At 39.7% G+C, this 18757-nt stretch overlaps 1 protein-coding gene across 1 annotated transcript; it reads right to left on the bottom strand.

Moving 5' to 3' along the window:
• Nucleotides 1–4491: 4491 nt before the first annotated feature.
• On the bottom strand, nt 4492–6904 carry GALS1 (glycosyltransferase family protein (DUF23)). The gene is made up of 2 exons (XM_077360189.1): nt 5539–6904; nt 4492–5086 (listed from the first exon to the last, which is right to left on the bottom strand). The coding sequence occupies exons 1-2, from the start codon at nt 6684–6686 to the stop codon at nt 4732–4734; spliced, it is 1503 nt and encodes a 500-aa protein (XP_077216304.1). The 5' UTR covers nt 6687–6904; the 3' UTR covers nt 4492–4731.
• Between the last annotated feature and the right edge of the window lie 11853 nt (nt 6905–18757).

Genomic DNA, 18757 nt, shown 5'->3' with positions numbered 1-18757 from the left:
CAATCAGGGCTAGCCCGGCTTGGCCCGGCCCAATCAGGGCCAATCAAAGCTGCGCTGAGCCCTATAGGGCGGGGAATGGGTTGAGGTTTTTCGGCCCTGACTTAAGATCAGGGCGGGTCAGGGCCGAGATAATGGGATCCAGGGTTGGGTTAGGGTTTTGAAAAACCCGACCCTGTTGCAACCCTACCACAAACGGTACTCAAAATCCAAAACACACACAACATGGCCCCAGAGATACCACAACCACATTTTAACCAGTGTTAAGTGAGAAGTTGATCCATTTTGAGACCTGTATGCACTTTTGATCAAATTTTATGTGACAAAAACCTATTCTTAATAGTTCCTCGATATGGAACTATTATTACCGATGCCAGAACTATTATAACAACTTTATAAAGTATGCCTTCTGGATTTTTTAATGCATAAATGACTCCAACTGTACCCCTAGCATTCATATTATTCAACGTTGTGATCTGATCATAGTCCCAATTTATTTCCCTTATTTGTGGTTAGTGCACGACACGGTCCTGGCGATAATCCCACTTAATGTAAAATGGAAGATTAAAAACATCTCTCAATTTGTGTGCTTGGTAATGTAGATGGAGAGATCAAATGCAGTGGTTTGATTTGATAATCCCAATATAATTATTGTGTTGGTGAATAATTCATGCTCCGATTGTGAAACAATCAATTACTCCAGAAGCTTATATATGCTGTTAGAGTTGGTCCTATTGGATTATTTATACTTCAACACTCTCCCTCACGTGAGCCGCCAAAATCAATATTAAAAAAGAAATCCATAATTAACTTATGGTTCTCCAAAATGCTAAGGGTTTGGTTGTGCCTAGAGAACCATAGAAAGCACGGATCCCATGTGTTAATATTGGGTCACAAGGTCGGGTGGTGGTTCAATCAAACACCACCATAAAGGTCGAACCCTACTATTGGAGAGAAAGGCAGTAATGAGAAATTATGGACAACAGGATCACATCCTGATGCGTACAAACAATTAGGATAGACCTGAAGCACAAATTGGGAGGGGGTGGGGAGTGTTTTGTAGCACGCATAGTGGCATTTTTACGTACACTTTGCCCTGATTAAGCAACTTAAAAAAAATTCTACTATTGAACATGATCGAGGTTTATCCTTACAGGTTAATGTGATCATACGTGTTAAAGTATAAAAGATAAATAACGCCTTTCTCCAACAGCTTAAGCTTTTGGAGAAGTTGGTAAGTTAACATGGTATCAGAGCCGAAGGTCTCGAGTTCAAACCTCCCGGATAGCAAAAATCCACATGCGATGGTTGGCCCAAAGTTGGACCACATATGCCACGTGTTTGCCAAGTGGGCCACACGTGCGGGGGAGTGTTAAAGTATAAAAAATAAATAACGCCTTTCTCCAACCGCTTAAGCTTTTGGAGAAGTTGGTAAGTTAACAATACGACCACATATGATGATCGGATGTGATCGATCACCGATGGAGAGGGGGAATTGGGTTGGAGCGTACCTAGTGGAACTTTTTGCCGCACTTTGCCCTTGATTTGGTGTCTTACATTCTTTCAAATAAATCTGGACTGTCGAACATGATCATGATTGATCCTGATTGATTGATGTGATCATACAATTATGTATGATGATCAGATGCGACCGATCACATATGGGTGTGATTTAGACAACAGGTTAGCACCCAGTTTAGTGACATCAGTCGGCACTCGATCGATGCATTTTGGACCATGGATTGGCCTCAAATGAGTGTCATCGAATGGGTGGATCACACTCAAAAGTACTCGAACGAGTGCGATTTAGACTGTAGGATTGCGACTAGATGCATATCAACGACAAGGATCAACTTGAACCATTGGGGCAGTGGGCGGCTGTAAGATAGTGGAGCTTTTTGGTGCACTTGGCACTTGATTAAGCGCCATAATTTGTTTTCTAATAAATCTAGACCATTGAACGTTATCAGGGTTGATCCCGTTCGCACGTATTATGATCGATCGTGACAGATCATTGATGGGGGGTGCATAGTTGTGTTTTTTGATGCGCTTTGCACTTGATTAGGCACTTTATTTATTTATTTTTTTGAATAAATCTGGATTGTTAAACAAGATTAGGGTTGATCCTAATCAGACAGTGTGATCAACTGATAATGTATGATGATCGAATGTGGCCAATCACAAATGGGTGCGATCTGGATCACAAAATCATGCTCATGTGAGTGTCATCTTTCGGGACTCAATTGGTGCAATCGAGACTACAACAAAACACCCAAATGAATGTCTTCGGTTGAGATCGAGGACCGTGCCATAAATTAGTCTCAACAGCCAGGTCTTGAGCGAGTATGATCTGAACCGCAGGATCGCGACTAGACGTTTACTAACTATCATGATCAACCTGAACTACAAATTGGGGAGAGATTAGGTGGGCTATAGGTTACAGTGGGACTTTTTGGTGCACTAGCACTTGATTAGGCGCCTTAAAAAAAAAATTCGAATAAATCTGGATCGTTGAACATGATAAGGGTTGATCCTGATTGGTTAATGTGATCATAAATTTACGTATGATGATCTGCGCGTAGGTGAGTTTCGTCAGTCACACTCGATCCATACAATCTGAACCACAGGATCACGCCCAGATGAGTGTCATCAACCAGAACCACAAATTGGTGATCAGTCGCTATACAATGATAAAAAGACGGGGAATTTACCGTTGCAAATACACCAAGAACCCCAATATAAAAAGGGGGGAGTGATAAATCGACTCCCATATATCTTAAATCGACTCCCCATGTGTCTCTCTCTCTCTCTCCTCTGGGTTAGAGAGAGTGAGAGGAGAGAGAAAGACACATGGGCCGATTTAAGATATTTGGGAGTCGATTTATCACCGCCCTATGAAAATCGTGATTTTCAAAAGCTTCCCAAGTCTCTGCATCATGTTTCTTTGTTTCGTTTCAGTCACTGTTTTCTGTTGAAACAAGGATCATTCATCACATCAAGCTTGTCAAATTCAAAGATGGTTCAGGTCTATGGTCATTAGTGCATTACACCGATAGACACGAGTCAATTACTACAGAGCTTCATTGTATCTTGGAGTTAATTTTGTGGAAACCCGATGCACAGTTTTTCTTCTAGTGTTGGGGTGGAATGTGTCTTACCGAAAGCGAAAATTGTAACACGCCTTGACGCATCTTTTCATACCTATCCTCCTACCACTAATTCTCCACCGACAGTTCAGTAGAGATGCATGCTAGATGGCCATTTTGGCCACACAAGAACAAGATCAGGAGGGCATACCTTCCCTGGACACTGCCTTTTTTCAATCATCGTATAGCATATGCCCCATTCTCGGCTTTATTTGCATTGGGTCCACACCTGTGACATCTCTACGTATCATTATTATTACACACATACTAGACTTAACAGGACAAGAATGGTTGGATTCTTGAAGCCCCACACTTTGTTTATCAAATTTCTTCCTCCTATAAATCACGCATGCCTACAAAAACGTTTCAATCAGACTCATTAGGAAAATTAAATATTGAAATTCCAGCATCACATAGGACATAAAAGAGTCTCTGTCATTAAGGTCCCCACCACCCACGCCTTCAATTATTGAACCCACTCCTTCACTCTATTTCATCCACTCCCTTCTATTTTATTTCCCTCTCCCTCCTTCTCTCTCTTTCTAAAAGTCATTTTCTACCCTGTAACGAGACATGGCATTTCCATGATAGGGCCTACCAAATGAAAAGACAGGATTTTTCTAATACTTTTGAGTGCGCTCAAACTACGCTTATGATGAGTTTCCCATAGCCGAAATTAGGCTTTTTAATATATGTTAAACTATAAAAGATTGAATAATGCCTTCTCCAACAGCTTAAGTTTTTTGAGTAATTGGTTGTTTCGTATGGTATCAGAGCAAAGATCTTGAGTTCAAACCTCATTGATATTGATATTAAGAAACAATCCACATGCAATAGCCAAACCAAAAGAGGGCCCCCATGTGCCATGTGTAGGCTAACCTAGAGGGGAGTACTAAAGTATAAAAGATTAATAACTCCTTCTCCAACAGCTTAAGCTTTTGGCCTTCAGTTATTTAGCCATGGGTAAGATAGCGTCAGACACCTACCAGTATATTAAATAAAGAAAGATGGTACAATAGCCAAGACCATTGCCGAATCCTTACAACAATGTCTAAGGAAAAGGGCAGAACAATTAGGGTTCCGATACCATTGAAGACAAACTCAATTCAAGCAAGAGAAAAAGAAATACACGAGTTTGATTTGTGCAATTGGTGACCTAATATTGCAAGGACATCACATGTATACATTGGATCATCTCATGTCTTTCACTAAATTTTTTACCATCCATGGTTGAGATATTTGGTAGCAATGGTTAATGTAGCCATGGTGGCCTTGGCTTAGAGTGTCTAAAGAAGAGTACTTGTGTAAAATAGGAAGCAAATAAATAAATAAAGTGAAAAGAAAGACGAGCACAAAACACCTTTACATAGAACAAAGAAATTTTTTTTAGTACAAAGTGAGATAAAAACCACACCTTTAATTTTATAAATCAAGAGAATTAATTTTCCTTCTTTTTAAGTAGGGCATCAGATTCCCGTCTCGGTGTAAAAGACACACCCAAGATTCTTTCGTAACAGCGACCCGTCACGCACCGACGCCGAGGAGTGGAAAACAGAATCAGATCTCGAGGTAGAGGGGACACAATAGTCTAAGTTTGTGACACGTGGACGACTCCGATCATTTGTTCCTCGAACCGTTTAACAGTCTCTACCAAGTCTTTCATGTTCCCATCATAGACGTAAGGGAGTTTGTCGACCCACGTGACGTTGTCTTTCGCCGATATTGGTAAAAATTCCCGGCACGGTTCGCCCGGAACCGATATGGAACCGTGGTAGTGATAGTATCGGATTCTCGTTTCGGTTTTGTGGAGAGTTTTTCCGATCACGTTCTCTGACATGTGGACCCCAGTCGCGTACGCGTTCTTGGCTTGGATTGCGTATTTACGGTCTCGCCTGATTCCGGTACGCGATTCTCGGAATAAGAGCTTCTCGAATCCCCATTGGCTGAACAAAAACAACAAAATATAAAATTACTTTGTTAATTGATAATTCCACGACCCAAAAGAAACAGAAGGAGAAAAACATTGTTAAATAACTGTAATTTCCGAAGTTTCTTTGTTTTCTTTCCTATTGCGGTACAGCAAGGAACAGCTGGATTTCGTGGGTTTTTTTTCTTTTTGGGATATCTTTTTTTAAGGATAAAAGAGGCCACTGATAATGGCACTACCATTTTTTATAACTGCACTAAATTACATTGTCTTTTATTATCTAAGCAGATGTTAAAGTTTATTACAATTCCAAAAACCTGTTAACAGCCAATTAAAAAGGAAGGTGATTTACAGCAATTATCAAAACATGGTAGTGCCAATATCATTGACATAAAAAAATATCAATTGATCTTGACCTACATTATCGATCCAATAACCAGAAACAGTCTCCCCATAAGAGGTACGTACCTGGAATAGTTCTGGGCCGGATCCAACACGCACAGCTTACTAGACATAGGATTCTGCTCAATAGTGAACTGAGTATAGTCCGAAAAGTCATTCAAAACCGATTCCAAAGTATTCCCCTCCGGCAAATAAATATACTCATCAACATCAAAATAAAACGTCCAATTCGCAGCAAATCTATACTTATGCAAACAATCATTCACCACAAGAAACTGATTATAATAATACCCATCAAACTCCGCCTGAGCCCGAATATCCTGAACCGTGACCCGCCCAGCCCGAACCCATGGCTCAAGCACCGCCCTCACATTCGGACCCATCCCACCCGCATCATGAAACACAAAATGCGTACTCGGCCCAAAAAAATACGCGTGGTAAGCCATCCATTCTCGTATCCTAGCCGCGCTTAGGTCACCGTACAAAGACGAGCCGCAGTATAAATACTCGTATTTATACGGTGGACTGTATATAGACTCGTTGAATGTGTTGGGGGCTTCTTCAAGGGCGAGGACTTTCTCGTATTTTTTGGGGGATTGGGTATAGTAAGCGTAGATGAAGAGTTTACCACCTGAGTTATCTGCATTTGGGTTTTGTGGGAATGTACAATTTACAACTACGACCGTATATACACGGCCGTATCCCCAATCAGGGAGCATTTTATACGATTTGACTTTGAGGGATTTGAGAGATGGGTTGTTTGGGATCCATTCACATTTGAACCAAGGTTTGGAAAATACATGGAGGGGTTTTGAGGCTAGACCTATAATGGCAAAGGTGTTGGATCCACCACGGTATGCGCCCATTTGGACGAATAGAGCGGCTGCGCTGCCATAGGGTTGGAAGAGGCGGGTGTTTGGGTCGGTTTTTGTGGGTTTTGGTTGGATTTTGGTGGGATTTTGTTGGGGTTTTGGTTGGATTTGGGGGGGATCTTGTTGGGGTTTTGGTTGGATTTGTGGGGGATTTTGTTGGGTTTTTGGGGTGGAGAGTTTTTTTTCAGGGGGGCGATGGATAGAGGCGGAAAGGGTTTCGGTTGGGGGAGGGAGTTGCCAAACGACCATCACTAGGGTTAGGATGAGAAGGGTTACAACAAAGGGTTTCATTTCGAAACAGCCATTGGAGAGGGAGACTGTGGGAACTCCCTCTTTCCTCATCTGCCTCTTCTTCTTCTTCTTCCTCCTCTTCTTCTCTGTCTTTTTTGGTTTTGTTTCTGTTTTCTTGCTTTTTTGGGAGTGGGTGTTGAAAGAAAAAAGATGGGTTTTTGTGGGGTTTGATTGCTATGTCTGTTTCTAGGACTTTTTGGGAGACGTCGGTTATATAATAGCCCTTGGAGTTTGTTGAAATTGTGGAAGTGGGAGTAGAAGTGAACAGGGTTCTTCTCTTTCTTTGGTTCCTTCCATTTGCCTATTTACAACTTTTTAGTGAACTAAGATGTTTTTAACTATGAATTTATCTCAAGTTATGATTGGAACTAATAATGGAAGCACATGTAGTAAAACAACTCAAACTTTATTGAGCATCTAATAAAAGGCTCGTTAGAAATGATTCCATTATTTTAACCATGGCCACCCTTTTTTAGTGTTTTTGTGACAACTAACATCTTTATGTGAGAGGGGTGGCCCTAGTAAATAAAAGGGAGAATTTATTAGTTCCACTAATAAATTTTTTTTTTCGGGAAAATTACATTTACACGCCCTCTAGTTTCACACATCCACTTCCACCCTATAGTTTAAAACGTGACAAATACACCCCCGTAGTTTCAATTTGTTTAAGGGAGGCCCCCTCAGCTGAAGGTTGGTTTATAGATTGAAGGGTTAGGATGATCCGATGGAGCTGGTTTTTTGGGCACACCCTATCTATGTCAAGACTCATCAAATGAACGCTTCAATCGGATCATCCTAAGCCTTCAATCTATGGACGAACCTTCAGCTGAGGGGGCAAACCTTAAACAAATTGAAACTACAGGGGTGTATTTGTCACGTTTTAAACTATAGGGGTGGAAGTGGATATGTCAAAAACTAGAGGGGGTGTAAATGTAATTTTCCCTTTTTTCTTTTTTTTTGGTAACGAAGGGTGTCGCCACCCCCTTCGGGGGTAGGACTATTACCCTACGGATGCGCCCAATCACCTGGAAACCACGCACATCAGGTAAGCAAGGGGGGATTCGAATGCTCGTTTACAATATTTCTCTTGGGAATCTATAGGCCCGTTTTTGTAGATGATGGGAATGCGGACATAATTCATTAAGCATATGAACCTAAAATATTGTACTGATATAAAGGTGAAGATAAGAAAGTGCCCCATTTATTATGTTGGTGAAATTAAAAAATGTTAATTTGGAAGAGATTAAATTATGTTTATAATTTATAAACATGTTGACTGATAGAGAAGGAAATAGAACAATAAGATACTTGGACTACGGCCCACAAAATTTTCTTTTAAAAATGAATTTTCCTTCCTCTGTTCTTATTATTCCCCTTCTTCTACAGATGGAGGGAGATGGTGATGGTGAAACAATGCAGCGGCACAATCAAGGGAGGAGAAGAAGAAAATTGTAGGCGAAAAAATAAAAACAAATAAAAGGTAAAAACTAAAGGGAAATGTTATATTCACCCTTTTCTTACCTAAGCCAACCCTTTGTTTGTAAGGTGATGGTCTTGGCATCAATGTGGTCCAGTCTGGGGACCCAGAGTTGGCAACATCAGAGTGGTTCCACTCGAGGTACTACAAGTAGAGATAAATGCGGCCCAACTGTTTTTTTACCATCCCAATGGGTTGTGTTTTGACAAGTGGAAGAATGTGATTGGCTGCCAAGTCACACATAGGTGATACAAGGCAAGCAAGGATTGTGTGGATTTACATAAAAAGGGGGAAATGTGCAAAGTTGACATGACATGAAGGCATGCCTAGCTTTCACCGGTGGAAAATACTAGGAGGGGAAGCTGACCGTCGAATGGTGATCCATCAGCTATCAGAAAACTAATTGAAATTTTATGTAAGATTTTTAATCGATTTTCTAAGGATCGATGGACCACCTTTTGTCAGCTGGACTCTTCTTGGACACTGTATTCCATGTTGCAGGAATCGCTTTCCGCTTCTAATGTGTCTTCCATCTAACGATCGATCATCGTCATACCTTGGTGGAGAGCAGGGGCCTCATCTGTGATGCCGATAGGGCCTGCAATGGAGTAGATGATGTAGCCCAAATAATTCCTAAAATCGACTAAATTACCTGCTGTACCTAGGTTGCCAAGAGAGAAATCATTGATATTTAGCTTGATGGCGTAGCTAAGAGGGGCTTCCATTTTACTCTAACTTTATTCATTGAACCTGACCTGCCTAAGCAATCTTCTTGATATGTAATGAGAGTTGCAAGGAAAATTGGACTGTGTTCCTCCCAATAAAATGGGGTCATGGTCTCATGGATGCTCCATGTGCTTTTGGAGGGATACTCTGTGTGCTAAAGGGATTAATGACAGACCGTGGAGACTAAAGAACCTCATAGATGAGATTAAAGATATGTACATGTATTGTATGGTGTTTGCATTGTTTCTGATGTTATTCCTAGAAGCGCTAATGATTTGGCCAAAGCCTTGCTAAGCCTGGACCTTCTAGTGGATCCTTTTATATGGGACAATTTTTACCCAAGAAGTGCACTTGTAATCAGTTATTATTGAATAAAATTTTTATATTTGTAAGAAAGGGATTTGCTAGCGTCCATCGTAGAAGACATTTGTAGATGGTATATCGCATGTCAAACCAACCATAGAGGATCACTTTTCAGCAGATTTTGTCATCATTCACGAGGTGGCTGGTCTGACATGCAACAGACCATCTGCGAAATACCTTCTGTGATGGTCCTAAGCAAATCCCTATAAAAAAATTGCAATGCAACGAGCAGCGCCCACTACAGTATAATGGGCCTACCTTAGATTGATATGAACAACTTATTTAAGAGGCCTTGATTGGATTCCCTATTCCCTTTAATTCACAAAAATCATCTAACTTTAGGGCATGTTTCCATTGTACGAATACAATTTCTAAAAGAATTTTTTTTCTTGGAAATTTTTTCCGGTACACAATTTAGGAGGAAATGATATGATTATGGTTAATTTAGATGGATATCATTGTAAATTGAAGGTCCATCTACATAAAAATTGAATAAGTTTGGTTTAAGTTATCTTTTTCATCTGTTAAAAAAAGTAGATATTTTTACAAATATTTCTCCTTTCTAAGCTTTTCAAGTAAATTCCTGAAATCCAAAGAGGGCCTTAGGGCATGTTTAGCAACCATTATTTAACGTCATTCTCCAACTTTTTTAGGTGCCGATAATGAGAAAAGGTAAAAATCCCAAAAATCCCGTTTATCTTGTCAACCCACTAAGCCTGTTTCGCAGATTTAACCCTTATTTTTCGACTAAAACATGAGATTCTTTGGAACGACCAGGAGTCAATTATTAATATTCTCGAACATGCCTTTAATGTCCGATAATGTTTTCTTATTGTCGTTAAATATGCACTATTACGTGTATTTTTTTACCTCCATGTTCAACAAAAAAAAATACAAATTATTTAACATGGGATTTGCTAGGGACCATCGCAGAAGACATTTTGCAGACCGAGTGTTGCATGAGAGAGCAGCCACATAGGCTAACTTTTCAACAGATTTTGTCTTATTCGTTTAACTAATCAGATGTGGCTGCTCTCTCATGCAATGCCCGGCCCGCGAAATGCCTCTACGATGGTCCCTAGAAATCCCATTTAACATTAGTATTTAATGACTGGCATAACTTTTTGGTATAGGTGATCCAACCAAGGCCTTTGAAATGGATATCAATCGTTTTCTTAGATTTTAAGTAAGTAGAAATCTCTGCCCCATATTAAGATTTCTAAAACTTGGAAATACGGGATGTACTTCTACTCTCTCGCTCGACATAAAGAGGGGCGAGAAATCAGAAAACGACGGACGGTCTCCTTCTTATCTCTTCGACCATCAGGATTTTGAGAAAATCCATGATTTTAAAATCCTAGTACCCAAACAGCCTCTTAACAGAAATGATATCAGCACAACCATATTTTCACTGACCCATATTGTCTTTTAGTATTTAAAGGGCTGTCAAAAGCTGGGGATGCGCTACATGTAACATAAGGGGGGCAGAGCTGCCCTGTTGAGTTGGGCCAATTGGGCCAAACTCTTTAATAGGCCCTGGCTATGTATAACCTGCCTCCTGTGTATAAATCCTTGCTCCGCGACTCAAAAGGTTATTACATTTCTCAAAAACCTTTCACAAGCCAATTAAATAGGATAAGACAACTGAGTTTGTGAAAATATTAAAACATAGTTATGCTGATAACATCTCTCTTTTCTTATGATCCCATTCTCAAGAACAAGGGTGACACTCACTAATATTTCCAAACATCAGGGCAAATTTTTCTCATTGCTTTTTGTGTGGTTTAAGCAGTTTGTTGTGGGGTCTCTGAATCCCAAATGATTGAAGCAGGACTCCCCTCTCTAGTTTTTCTACCACGTTGGTAAGAAATTGAAAGACTCTTGATTGTGGTAAAGAAGCCATTAAAGCTTGTACGAAGAACACCTTTTCTTCAGTAATGAAGGAATATAATATTGGTCCTCGTTTCTTCTTTTGTGCACAGTGTCGGCAATGCTCGAGATTTGTGTGGTGTCCTTTATTTGTTTAAAATATTTATATTTATTCATTTACCGACCAAAGCTAGAGTCATTGGGCAGGACAAGATTCTAATGGAGGACCTCGTCTTACCTAAGACCACCTGTTAGGCTTTGTACGTATGCGTTAGACCCATCTCCTCTCAACTTCTACAACCACTCCATTTAAATTAAGTGTAATATGCTTCTCTACTTGTTATATACGTACTAGAATGCCAGCTCTTTGTGGGGTCAATTAGAAAACTCTGATGGAACCATGTCTCGTTTTCACCAAATGGACTGCTTCTATGTGGGTCACACCAAGAAATAACTCTGAACCCAGATATGGCATTCACCAAATTGATATGTGGTTGGGCGTGGATTTTGGCATGTAGCTGGAGTCTCTAACTTGTAAATGGTTCACTATCTTTGAAAAGGGATTTGCTAGGGACTGTAGCAGAGAGAGTATTTCACGGACGGTCTGTTGCATGAGAGAGCAGCCACCTCGTTAATAAAGACAAAATCTGTTCAAAAGTGAGCCTATGTGCTCACATGCAACAGATACAAACCAAAAGCCTAGTCGTCTCGTGCGTCATTTTCGAATAATTAATAAGCTGGTGCACTGTAGAGCTCCATCAACATTTTGGCATGTAGCTTGACTCTAACCTCAGCTGGTGCAGTTGAGTACTCAATTAACATTGTGGCATGTAGATTGAGCCTAACCTCTAAATACTTCACCCTCCTCTAGTGTATTTATTACCACTCTTTTTACACTACAAGAGGGTGGTGGCCTAGGGAAGAAAAGGGGGTGAATGTATCATTTCCCTACATGTTTATTTTCTTATTGGTATTGATAGAAAACTTAATGTAAAAAATTGATTTAATTGTAATCAGCCCCTGTTAAAATATAATTAATTACAAACTCAACATCTATTAATTTGTTTAGCCACAAACAGTCCGTCCCACCAATACAATTGTGTACTTTATCTAATGAAAAGCTTGAAAAGTAGAGTAAACAAGATAAACAACGTACTCAATACACTTGTGCTTTCCATAGTCAAAGATTGATCACATTTGTTTTTTGACTTCCTTTTTCAAACTAAATCCACTTTTATTCTCATCTAATTTTTCAGCTAAGACACAATTGTGCTGGAAATTCCAAGTTCTCCAATTAGATGGCTTATTACTTCTTTTACATGTCGGAGAAACTTTTGGGGTTGAAGTTCTTAATTTTGATTGTGACAAAATAATCACCCACTTTAGCTAAACTTTACCTTTTCTCAAATATTCTTCTAATATCTTTAGATTTTTCATCCCAAAAAAGTGCATTGGGGCGGCTTTTTGGCATTGAAATCCGTCTTTTTTGCATTAAAAAAAATATTCTAAGTTAATCTTATTTCTATAAGGAACACTAAGGCCTCGGTGGGATCATGCAGCAACATAGTGGAAAAGAAACCAGAAGACAAAAGATTAACATTTTTTTTTTTTGATTGGCAAGCTGGGGTTAGGCAGGACCCCCACCAGATGTATTAAAAACAGAAATGAGAGTTACAAGGGGGCCCGCAACAAGGGAGCCTGCAAGGGCAGCATAAACACAAAAGGAGAACCAACAAAAGAGAACGAAGAACAGGCCAGGGGGACACAAGATTAACATCCCAACTCGTAGGCTGCGTTTGGATTACCAGAATCAGGAATTGGAATCAATATGCTAATCTGATTCCAATTCATATTACCTTGGAAGCGGAATAAACAAAGTTAAAATAAAAAATAATTCGAAATTTTTTTAATGGAAATTTCATTCCAACTGAGGCGGAATCAGAATACATCCTATTGGGACGGGAAAAAAGATTATAGAAATTTTCCCCATTTAATTCCGCCCCGGTCTCATTTCCACCCCTTCATTCCATTCATTTTTCTGTACCAAACAAAATGCTAGAATCGGAATAGGGGTTTTCAATGTAACAAGGAAGTACCCTAAGCTTCTAAAGTGATTTTTTTTTCTAGGGTTGTCAAGGTAACAAAGAAGTACAAGTGATTTTTTCTATTCCAATATCAAACAGCTGCAAATGATTCCATTTGACCTAGTCATTACGTTAGAACTCCACCTTGAATTATGTCGGTCTTGTTCCACCAAGCTTTAGACTTCTCTGACCGCGGTGTAGAACGACTATTAGTAGACCTGCTAACATTTCCCCGGTGACCGAAATTTCACCATCCCAGGTCACAATTTGTGATATGAGGGATCACTTTTGTAGCTAACTTTTTTGTTTAATATTTGTGACCAACTTAGAAATGTCATTATAAGTCCAGCATGGCTGCAAGTGACCACACCGTGGATGTCCAAAGTGTATTAAACCAAGGAATTAGGCAATGGTTTATTGTTAAAATGGTGATGCATAAAAGCACCGTTTTTTTGTTTTGTTTTTTATTGGGTCCCACTTGGTATTTAAGTGGGATGTTCCTTTTTCTCTCAAGATACATTTTGTGAAGGCAAGAGAAAAGGGTTTTCAAAGGGAAGTGATATATCCGCTCCTTCTGATTACTTGGGATACCCAACAGCAGCAGCAGTGTACGTGGCAATCAACCCCATTGAATCCTTCTGACGTGAAGTGCATCAGCCCCTATGTAGTCATTGATATACTGTTGCTGAGTGTCCCAAGTAATCAAAAGGGGCGGATATATCACTTCCCTTTTCAATAGGGGGGAAATGGAGAGGCTTGGTGAGGACAAATTTAGGGCCCAAAGAAAGTTTTCTCTTGAGTTTATTGGAGGTTTTTTGTGGTGAAGCAAGAAGGGGGCATTCTCTTTGTTCTTTGGAGCCTTTTTCTTCTTCCATTGTTCTTCTATCTTCCTTGCAACCCAAGCATAGTGGTAGAGAGTTTTCCATCTACTTTTTGAAGGGGCTAATCCTTATATTCGGTTTATAGATTTGATGGGTTATTTGTGATTTTATAGAAGGTCGGAGAGAATGGCTTTTCCATCAAGTTTTACCAATGTGAGGTAACATTATACTATTTTGGTTCTAAAAAGTGGAATGTGGGTTGCCTTGTCCGTGGATATAGTCCATTATGGTGAACCACATATATTCTTGTCTTTTTGTGGTTGATTGTAATTTATTTCTTTGGTCCCTTTGTTATTGTTGTTTGGCATATATATTATCTCGATCTTACTTGTGTAAGATCTTAGATTTTTTGTTTGTGTATTCACCGGTGTTATTGGCAGTGGGTTTTGGCCGCTGCATTTGTTCACCCCAACAGGTTAGCAGATATCACATGATGAGCAAATCAAACTCTTTGGTGCACTCATCAATCAGGAAAAAAAAAGTTCCTCAAATTTTTTTATCTCCAAGTGGCAATCTTTAGATAATTTTTTCGAGGGATTTACAAGCGGCAATAGGAATTTTGCAGATGGTATGTTGCAAGTCAGAACAACCAACTCGTGAATGAAGACAAAATTTGCTGAAAAGTAAGCTTATGTGGCTGCTCTGACATGCAACAGATCATATGTGAAATGCCTTTTGCGATGGGATGGACGTTAGCAAATCCCTTTTCTACGTAGGAACTTTTTCTTCAATTCCTTCTTCTTTTCTAATTATATGATTTTCTAATATTATTTTGTCATTTTCTTAATTGCTCCCACCAAATTGAAACATGTTTCTTGAGCTTGATTGCAATAATCGTAAGTTTTGATTGTCTGGTACCTCTTTATAATATAAAGCATGTCCAACCATATTTAATCAATTAATAAATTCATTCGGTGTGATTTTATCTTTGAAATCTGACAGATCTGCCATTAGATTAGATTAAAGTCTCTCTCACACACGCACACACACAAACACACACACAAACAAACTTGCTTTTCGTTTTTGAGAGTGTTACACATTTGTAGTAGCCACTTCTTGTCAGTAGACACTAAATGCAAGACTAGAGTGGCACATGACATCTACAGAATGCTTCGTATGCCTAGAAAGTACCTATGTATTGGTGTGGTAATTGGCCCTCGATCGGAGATACATGATGATCTGACACATAAGTTACGACTCCCCGGGAAGTGCTATACGAACCAGAACCTATGATTGGTTCAAGGCCCTTGCCAAACAATTCGCCTTTATGTTTATCTTTTACTCTACTTGTACGCCTCGGCAATCCTGGGCATTTGAGCTGCAGCTGTAGTCGTAGCTTTTGCTTTTCCACGCTAGTAATCAATCATTGGTATCTAAGGTATATGTATCTAGTTCGCCGTCTATAATTCGATACAATTCGTTTCCATTGCATGTTTTTTCTTTTTTTTGAATGGTAGCAAATTTCATTCAAGAGGAAATTACCAAGGCAGTCATTCCCAAAGAGAGGGAAGAAACAACCAACCAAAAAAAAAAAAAAATTACAATAAAAACAAAGGCCAAATTCATGGGGGGCAAAAAATCAAACAACATTAAGCCTTGTTTATCGACTCCTAGCCAAACGGTCGGCTACGCTATTTGCCGATCTCCTGACATGGGAAAATATGATCGATGAGCCTTCAACTTTTTTTCTCTGATCTCATCAAAGAATTGGGCGAATCTCCATGAAGCGACCAAAGATCCTTTGAGCCACCAAATAGTGTTAAGGGAGTCACCCTCAACAATAACCCTACTCTAGTTTTTGTTAAAGATTTTTCAAAATCAAGTGTTTTTGGTCAAAACAATTTTTGGAAAATATTTTCTTTAAGTGTGTTTTGGAAAAAGAAAAACTTTTCTTTGAAAATAGTTGCTTTTTACAAGAGAAAGAGAATAGTGTAATGTAGTTGAAAAGATAGTCCCAAATCGGATGAGAGAAAAGAAATAGAAGGGCTTATAAAGCACTACACTTTTCTATTACTTGTTTGATTGCACATTGGGTTGAACCCATGGTTGGACCCGCGGGACGGTGCAACGCATCGTTCGCGCACGCGCACGCGCACGCGCGGCGTGGGCAATGGGCTATAGGGCGCATAGTGGCGCTTTATTGGCGCTTTTTTAGGCGCACTTTGCACTTCGCACGCCGCATCGTAGCGATGAGCGATTGGAGCCTTTAATTTTTCCAGATCTGATCTGGACCGTTGGATCTAGACGATTGTGGATCGGTCTAGTGGGTGGGCCGAATAGTTCAAAGGCCCATCAAGCCCAGTGTCGAATAGTTCGATTGGGTTGGGCTTTGATTCGAGCACAACGGTCGGCCCAGCGGGCCCAGTGCTCCAACGGTCAGTGGGTGCGATCCATTGGGTTGTGTCCCTTCCCAACGGTCAAGGATCTAAGGGGTGCGATCTGTACCATAGATGGATCATCTAACGGTTAGATGGGAGGACGGGAATTTAAATATCCCAACAGACTCTCTAGGATTGATCTGGTTCGTTGAATCGCATATGGGCGCGATCTAACGGCCAGAATTCAAACCGATCTGGAAAGACTCTATACAGGGGTGCTTTTCACACTGAAAAGACACCAGAGGCTCTATAAAAGTTGCAGAACCCAACCATTTCAAAGTACAATCGAATTTACCCATTTCTGGATAAATTCTTAAGACTTCTAGTGCATTATACTCTCTTTCTTGCTCCCACCAAAATTCGTTTTACTAAACTATTTTCTTATTGTTTATCTAATTACTGTTATACTGCAGTAACAGAAATTAGACTGATTCTCTCAGGCTTGTAAGATTCTAAGGGCATTTCGGATTTGACTCCGCTTGTGCATAGCGTCGTCAAATTAGTAGGACATTCCTACTGGCTTCATTGTATCTTGGAGGCAGTTCGCGGATCCCCTTTGCACACTTCTAGTGGGGGCGAAATCCGTCTTAAGGAAAGCGATTACGCGCCTTGAAGCAAACTGGTTACTGTTTTTTCTTTCCAACAGATACAGAATTATTTCTCTAACAATCTTAAGACAGATTTTTCTTTGCTTCAATGGCGTTGTACTCAATCCGTCAAATGTCCCAAGACTTTGTCAAACTTGAGCGATTTGACAAAGGGAATTTCAAGCGATGGCAGAAGAAGTTGCACTTCATCCTTACATCGCTCAAAGTAGTTCGAGTTCTCACATCCCCAAGGCCGACAACAGTTGAAAATGAGACATTAGCGCAGGCTCGTGCAAGAATGAAATGGGAACAAGATGATTACATCTGCAAAGGGCACATCCTCAATGCTATGTCGGATACTTTGTTCGACATATATCAGGGAATGGGATCGGCAAGTGAGATTTGGAACGCACTCGAAGCGAAGTACATGGCGGAGGATGCTAGCAGCAAAAAATTCTCTGTGAGTCGTTTCCTGAATTATCGCATGGTAGATGATAGACCTGTTATTGATCAACTGCATGAAATCCAACACATGGTGAGTCAAATTCATTTGCAAGGCATTTTACTTGATGATTCCTTTATAATTCCGTCGATTATTGACAAACTTCCGCCAAGTTGGAAAGAATTTAGAAAAAGTCTTAAACACAAGAAAGAGGAGATTTCTCTTGATGACTTGGCTCTATGCCTCAGGATTGAGGAAGAGTCAAGGATTAGAGATCATAAAGATGATCATGAGAATTCTTCCTCTAAGATACACTTGGTGGAAAATGTCAATAAACCAAACCAACAAGGGAAAGGCAATCGGAAGAGAAACAAACACCCTGACAAGAAGAATAATAAGAATAAGAAAAGGAAGGGTGCTTGTTTCAATTGTGGCAAACCAGGCCACTACAAGAGTGAATGTCGACTTCTTAAAGATAAGAAGTCGGGAACACCAACAGACAACAACAAGTTTGTGGCCATGATTTCAGAAGCAAATATTCTTGAAGATGGCAATGATTGGTGGATTGACTCGGGTGCGACGAGGCATGTCTGCAAAGACAGGAATCTGTTTTCGACCTATGAAACGGTTGAAGATGGAAGTGTCCTTTACATGGGCAATTCGTCGACGGCAGAAGTCAAAGGAAGAGGCAAAGTAGAACTGGAATTTACATCCGGCAAGCGCCTCACTCTTACCGATGTCTTTCATGTACCTGAAGTGCGAAAGAATTTAGTCTCTGGAAGCATTCTTAACAAGAATGGCTTTAAGCTCATATTTGAATCTGACAAATTCATTCTTTCTAAGGGGGGTACCTTTGTTGGAAAGTGATATATGTATGAAGGGATGTTTAAACTCAATATCAATAAAGTGAATGTCTTTGCTTATGTTGTTGACTCTTTATCTTTATGGCATAATCGTTTAGGACATGTTAATACTAGGAAAATGCATGATATGGTTAAGTTAGATTTAATTCCAAAATGTGAAATTGATTTAGTAGATAAATGCAAAATATGTATGCAAACTAAATTAATAACTAAACCATTTCCCTCAGTAGACAGAACTTCTAATCTGTTAGACCTTGTACATAGCGATGTATGCGATATACATAGTGTTCCTACCAAGGGAGGTAAAAAGTATTTTGTTACTTTTATAGATGATTTTACTAAATTTTGCTATGTATATTTACTTAGTCATAAAGATGAAGTGTTGGAAAAGTTTAAGGTTTATAAAACAGAAGTAGAAAACCAATGTGAAACATGCATTAAATGCCTTAGAT

This window comes from Tasmannia lanceolata, unplaced genomic scaffold (assembly GCF_043159265.1).
Source record: "Tasmannia lanceolata isolate RefF3 unplaced genomic scaffold, GAP_Taslan_0.1 ptg000003l, whole genome shotgun sequence".
Classification (NCBI taxonomy): domain Eukaryota; kingdom Viridiplantae; phylum Streptophyta; class Magnoliopsida; order Canellales; family Winteraceae; genus Tasmannia; species Tasmannia lanceolata.
Note: the sequence above shows the minus strand (reverse complement) of the source record. Positions and strands in the feature narration are given on the sequence as shown.

Coding starts and splice junctions, on each gene's coding strand:
- GALS1 (XM_077360189.1), bottom strand. CDS start 6,686: ATGAGGAAAGAGGGAGTTCCCACAGTCTCCCTCTCCAATGGCTGTTTC. Junction 5,087..5,538: donor CCGGCCCAGAACTATTCCAG/GTACGTACCTCT, acceptor GTTTTTGTTCAG/CCAATGGGGATTCGAGAAGC.